At 33.3% G+C, this 7,442-nt stretch overlaps 1 protein-coding gene across 1 annotated transcript; it reads right to left on the reverse strand.

Moving 5' to 3' along the window:
* Positions 1–6,349: 6,349 nt before the first annotated feature.
* LOC127095666 (monothiol glutaredoxin-S6-like) lies at positions 6,350–6,676 on the reverse strand. The gene has a single exon (XM_051034321.1). The coding sequence runs from the start codon at positions 6,674–6,676 to the stop codon at positions 6,350–6,352; it is 327 nt and encodes a 108-aa protein (XP_050890278.1).
* Positions 6,677–7,442: the final 766 nt, after the last annotated feature.

Here is a 7,442-nt window from a genome sequence, read left to right on the forward strand (position 1 = left end):
GTAGCCAAAGAAATTGTCTATGAAATTTAATGTAAATTTAGGTCTTCCATTAATTTTTGGACTTTTATACAGTTTCCGGTTTGACATATGAAGCCCATGAAGAGCATACCCTAAGATAACTTCACCAATATAATTCCTAGTGGGGTAATCCTCCCTCACTTCAAGAATTGTCATTTATGTGTTTCTCACCTCATAATACTCCATAACCTTAATAACGCTCACTTAGGGATATCTTAATTCTAAAGACGACACCTCTAATTTCACTAGGTTTATCACTCCATCTTCAGTCTGAGATGAAGCATCGTTGATTTCATCACTGATACTTAAATTTATGAATGTGATAATTAGCTTGCATACATTGACCATTAATAAATATAGAACGAAAAAAAGTGAATAAGAAAAGTGAGAGATTGATACCTTAAATATTTATGCAAGTTTTGAAGATTAAAGAACAAAACAACAAGAAGAAAACCGATGGAAACCCAGAAAGAAGAAGACTCTGAAAGATGAAGATCAAGCAACTGATGATAATGAATAATGTAGAACGCATAAAGTATGTAATGTGTATCTAAAAAATTTCTATAAGACGAAGAAGTTTATAGCTCTTGGAAGCAAGAGAATACGACAAAGAAAAACCAACTTTGTTTTTCCAATTTACAGGCAACAATGATGCCGAGATAAACGAGGCCCCATCTTCAATAATAGGTAAATGCTCACATTAAACCACAATAGTGAAGAGAGGCCTCATCTTCATCTTAACCGTTGATACTCATCCAGCGAGCTTCTGCGTCTCACGGTGAACCGACCCGTGATGATTCTAAACAACACCCCTATATAAATGTGACTATGTGTCGCATCCAAGTATTCATTCATTCACACACTTGAAATTTTGACCTATGTCATATGTTGACTTGAGCATTGAATTTTTAATCTTGCACGCACCTCCCTATCTTAGATCACTAGAGACCTCTAAAATTATACTAGAAGTCATCTTCATCCTACTATCATTTTCTATTCCACTATGGGATAGTTAGGCTCTTAGTTATAGATCTAGAGTTAGGATAAGGTTGACCTTGGTATTGTTAAATATGCTTGGATCTCATCCTAAAAAGCCAATTCAAAGGATGAGGTTTCCCTCACATATTTATACACCCAACAACCCGGGAACCTAAGCAACGTGAGACTTCAAACAAACTCCAAAAACACAAATACCAACTTCAACACCCACCTTCACGCCTAGCATGGGCCCGAGTCAAATGTTCATATTGTAGTCCTTAACCCTGCTTCGATACCATGTTAAACATTATGAAAAAATAGGAATAAGAAGTTTTCTGAATGTTCTTGAGTGAGTAAAGCACTCAACATGCATGGTATTTACACACACTATATAATTAATTATATATCATGTTTACATGGAGAAATAAATAATATTTAAACTCCCAAAATGCATGAATCTAAATATACATGAACCTAATACTTAAATGCTCATTTTAATGGGAAACATACAATGTATTTTTTATTTATTTCCAACACTCCCCCTTAAGCTGGTGAATAAGTATTCTCCATTTCCAACTTGGATACAATTCGTTAAAATTTTGAGCTACTTAATCCTATAGTGAGGATATCCGCAAGTTTCCTTTGTGAGGACATATATGGGATGCAAATCAGCCCACTATCAACCTTCTCCTTAATGAAGTGTCTATCAACTTTAATATGCTTAGTCTGATCATGTTAAACTGAATTATATGCTATACTGATAGCTGGCTTATTATCATAGTAGAGCTTCATGAGTCATTCCCATTTGATTTTCAAATCTTCTAAAATAATTTTGAGCCAAAGTAATTCAGAAATGGCTTGTGCCATGCCTCGAAATTCAGCTTCAACACTAGAACATGCTACTATATTTTGCTTCTTACTCCTCTAAGTCACAAGATTTCCTCCAAGAAAGGTGTAGTACCCTTTATGGATCTTCTATCAACAATTGTACATGCATAGTTTGCATCAATGTAGGCCTCAAGGGTTGTATTTCCATTTATTTTGAACAAAATTCCTCTTCATGGAGTTCCTTTGAGATACTACATGATTCTATGAACTGCTTGTAAATGAATCTCTTTAGCAAAAGGCATGAACTGATAAACTATACTTACATCATATACAAGATTAGGTATAGCGTGAGAAAAATAAATTAATCTCCCAACAAGACCTTGATACATTTATTTATCTACTACAACATCTTGTTTTGTATTACCTAATTTAAGACTTGGATCCATAGGAACAATAACAACTTTACATGCTTTTCCCTGCCTCTTTGAGTAAATCTATAACGTGTTTTTGTTGAGATATAAAAATTCCTTTTAGGGAATGTACCACCTTGATTCTCAAGAAGTACTTCATCTTTCCAAGAGTTTTTATTTCAAACTCCTTAGCCAAACAATGGCTCAAGATCTGTTACTCCTTCCAATCATCTCTAATCATTATAATGCCATCCACATATACTAACATGATTGTCACTCCCTCTTGTGGTGAGTGTTTGATGAACAAGGTGCGATCCTCTTGACTTTGTTTATACCCCGAGGATATCATAACCTCAACGAATCTTCCAAACCATGGCCGAGGTGATTGGTTTAGGCCATATAACACCTTTTTCAACCTGAAAATTGTATTGATAGGCATATTTATTTCATACCTCGGTGGTACCTGCATATAAATCTCCTCTTCAAGTTCCCCATGTAAGAAGGCATTCTTCACATCAAACTATTGTAAATTACAACCATAATTTGTAGCAAGTGACAAAATTACTCTTATTATATTCATCGTTGCAACAAGAGAAAATATATATGAATAGTCATTTCCATAAGTTTGTGTAAACCCTTTGGTAACCAACCTAGCCATATATCTTTCGATTAATCCATCAGCCTTATATTTTACTGTGTACACCCATTTGCATCCAATTGACCTCTTTCCTTCTGGTAAAGTCACTTACTCCTAAGTTCCATTCTTCTTCAATGTGTCCATCTCAATATTCATGGTTTGCTTCCATTTTTATCACACAATGCCAAATAAAAATTAGTAAGTATGGAAGTAGCGTCTAGGTTTGTATGGAATGTTATATGGGTAGGTGAGAATTTTTTAAAAGAAAGATAGTTTGAAAGAGGATATAAAAGTTGTTTGGAGCATTTTTGGGTACCTTTTCTAATAGAAATTGGAAGATATAGGTCATCATCTGTTTTTTAGGTCATAATTTTATCCTATAATTCAGAAGAATTAATTACCTCATTCGAAGGAGTCTAGTCAGGCTCTTGAACTTGTGTTGATTTAGGAACGACCTTTGACTTCCTCATGTAAATGAGACTCTTTCCATATCTTGGATCAACTTCACGTCCAAGCTTAGCTATTGGTATATTTGATTGAAGTGACTCAACTCCTAGTTCTTCAGTATCAGATGGGTACGACACAAGTGTGTTTAATTCAAGACCAGAAAGATCAAGTCTATTTGAATCAGAACTAGAAGAATTAGGTGGATTTGACTAGAGACCAGAGAGATTGAGTGTATTTGAGTCATGACCAGCATGACTAAATGTAATTGACTTAATACTAGACAAATTGAGTGTATTTTACTAAAGACCAGAAAGATCGACACTTTCAATCTTATCTTCCTTAAAATTCTCCCCTGAAGATAAGGTTAAGCGACGTACGACTCCTTTTCATGAAAGGTAGGATCCTTTGACACAAAACACCTTTTAGATGGAGGATGAAAACATTTATATCCCTTTTGAGTAGAGAAATACCCGACAAGAACGAATCTTAGGGTTTTAGGATCAAGTTTTTCCTGTCTTGAGTATGCATATGGACATATGAGACACAATGGAAGATTCGAGGTTTAAGATTACCACTTGTTGACAAATTTGGATAGAAGGAAGAAATAACATGCATAAGACTCTTGAACCCTAATACTCTAGAGGGTAATCGATTAATAATATATATGCTAGTGTGAATGGCCTCCCCCCATAAATATTTGGGAACATTTTGATAAAACAATAGTGCTCGGGTTTGGTTTAATATATGCTCATTTTTTTTACTACAATTCCATTTTGTTGTGGTGTTTTAACACAAGAAGACTCATGGATAATTCCCTCTTTTTGACATAAATAAATAAGAACATGATTGAATTAATATTTTCCATTGTCAGGCCTAAGCCTTTTAATGTTTACTCCATATTGATTTTTAATCATGTAGAAAAACTTTGGGAAAACAGTACTGACGTCAGACTTGTTATGGATTAAAAACACCTAAGTAACCCCGGTACAATCATCTATAAAAGTCACAAACTACCTAACATCTATTACATTTGGATTGGTAGAGGGACCCAAAACATCTAAATGAATAAGATAAAAAAGGGAAAGACTTCTTTTGTTGTTTAATGAAAAAGGTAGACGCTTATGTTTAGGAAACTCACACATATCATAATGAATATTTTCAATATCTACCTTATTGAATAGTGACAAAAAAATAAATTTTAATTACTCTAAAAGAAGGATGACCTAATCGACAATGAAAAAGAAATATTTTTTTTCCTTTTTGGAGAGTACCGACTCTGACATAAATGAGTGCGACAAGTGGAATTTTGTAAAATGATCCGGTTCTTCAAGATAGTAAAGGTCATTCTTTTTTTCTAGCACATCCAATCATCTTTCTCGACTCCTTATCTTAAAATATACAATAGTTATTATGAAAAGTTACACTATAGGATAAATTGTTTGTAAGTTTTTGTATGGAGACAAGATTCATGGACAACTTTAGAACATGGACGACCCTTTTTAAGGTTATAGAATGATTTTTTATTTGGATATCTCCAACTCCAGCTACAGTTACGAGAGTACCATCCGTAATAGATTTTTTTTATTATTGGGACAAAGAGAATATCTGGAGAATTGTTTTGAAGATGGGGTCATGTGGTCTGTGGCTCCTGATTCTAATATCCAAAATAAGTAAGAAGGTGTTTCTGAGACATGAAATCTAAATGAGAGTGGAAGTTTACCAAAATACATCACACTACAATTACTTGATGATTTTTTCATACTATTGGTCATGAAGGAAACAAAAACAACCACCAAATATTTATGTATAAGATATTAAAGAAAACAAGATTCGTTGAAGAAATCAACCCAAAAAATGTAGGGACAACGACTGGAACTATGCATACGGCTGTTGAAAAATGTGCAAAGATGTACCGATGGCTACAGGAAATTGTACGGAACTGTATGGACGGCGACTGAAAAAGTATAGATAGTGTTTAATTAAAAAACTTGACAACAAGTGTCGCCTAGTCAAGATTTAAGGGTTCTGACATCATAAAAATGTCCAATCAAATTTCTAAATAATGATTAGCGGAAGTAGAGTCCCCTAGATTAGGAGCTCTGATGCCATGTGAAAAATAGGAATAAGAAGTTTTCTGAATATGCTTGAGTGAGCAAAACACTCGACATCCATGATATTTATACACATTATATAATTAATTACATATTATATTTACAAGGAAAAATAAATAATATTTCAACTCTCTAAATGCATGAATCTAAATATACATGAACCTAAGACTTAAATGCTCCTTTTAATGAGAAACATACAATGTATTTTTTTATTTCTAACAAATATGCTTGGGTCTTAACCTTAAAAGCTAGTTCAAAGGAGGAGATTTCCCTCATATATTTATATACCTAACAACTTGAAAACCTAAGCAATGTGAGACTTCAAACAAACTTTGATAATACAAATATCAACTTCATCATGTATGACATTATGTGATGCGAGTCTTATAGAAATTCATAAATGATTTTATCTTCTCGGACTTGACACTATCTATAGAACAATTGGTGGAAAAAGTTTTCTTTTCTACATAAAAGTGGTTTCACGGGATATCTTCTTGACATTCATGTTATTTCAGCAAGTAGTTGACATACCATTTTTTAGGTATGAACTAAGTAATTGTTTGTAGCAATTTGGTGTATAATTATTTCTTCTTTTAGGTTCTTGCTATTGTTGATATAAATTTTACATCGTTGATATAAATTTCATAACTAAATTTTATGAAAACCTCAATACATACACATTATAAATGACCTATCTATGTGTTTGATAATACATGCATGCTATGAGAACATAGCTATTTTAGTCTTTAGTACATAATAGCTAGTGCAGTTCTAAACCAGCAAAATCAAAGAGTACATGTAGCTAGGCAAAAAGAAGCTCTTTTACTAAATAGACACTGCCATGGTATTTCATATCTAGGAACTGAAATATACTAATATCACCACACCAAATAAAAAGTTCGCATTGCATGACAATTTATTCATGGAGCTATTGGACCCCAAATAAAAATAGCTCTAGCCTTTAAAAGCAACTGCGCAAGTTTGTTTTGGACATTGAGGCTAATGACTTGATTAACACCACCTATATATTGTTGTCCTATGAAAACTGCTGGTACACTTGGTCTACAACCTAGTTGAATCAGTGACCTCTCTATCTCATCACCATTTACCATTTTGTCAATCTCAATAACTATAGGGTTGGCACCAAAACTGCTTATCAGAGCTTTCGCAGAATGTCCCATGCAACAACTGCTCTTGCTGAATATCACCACTGGCTTGTCAGCTGTCAATGCTGCTACTGTATCCATTGCTACAAAATAACTCAAATTTGAATGACGTTTTTGTTACTTCAGAATGTTATATGAGTGAGTTTATGAGAATGTCTATTTATATATTCTAGTTTCAGCTGTTTTTAAATTTTTTTTGGAATAATATCTAAGATAGAACAAAAGTTTTTGAAGTTATGTCATTGGTGGATTAATTCCCAATATTCTCTTTGTGATTGCTTGATAGTAACCACAAATATTATGCTTTTTATATAATGAGTGAATATAGAGTAACTTATGGGTGCATGTGCTTCTTTGTATTCAACCCAACATCTTGGCTATGTTAAGATTGGCTTTGTATTTGCTCTATTGCAAATTTTATTAAATGTAATTAATGTTATTAAGCTCGTTTTAGAATTGCATTGTGAAAATCATTTCAGGATAAGGCTATGTTACCTCACACATTTGAGAAAGTTAAATACGTTACACCACATAACAGTATTTTAATAGTGTTGAATGAGAATATGACGGAAGAGAGACCGAATTTCTCTCACATAACATAATTGTTAAGGACGATAACATTGAAATTTAAATTCATTAATAATATTGTTCTTATCAAAATCAAGGCAAAAATAAAACTGGCCCAACATCGTACAGGTTTATGGATCTGGATCATGGCTAATCTAGACTGGATCCGACCCCATAAGCAAAGTACTGTGTAAACCATAAAAATTAGAAATTGGTGATAAAGGTGATGTCAAGGCAAGCACGTTACAAGTATGTCATCAATTAAAATGTTCTAGGGCAT

Source organism: Lathyrus oleraceus, chromosome 6, assembly GCF_024323335.1.
Source record: "Lathyrus oleraceus cultivar Zhongwan6 chromosome 6, CAAS_Psat_ZW6_1.0, whole genome shotgun sequence".
NCBI classification, from domain to species: domain Eukaryota; kingdom Viridiplantae; phylum Streptophyta; class Magnoliopsida; order Fabales; family Fabaceae; genus Lathyrus; species Lathyrus oleraceus.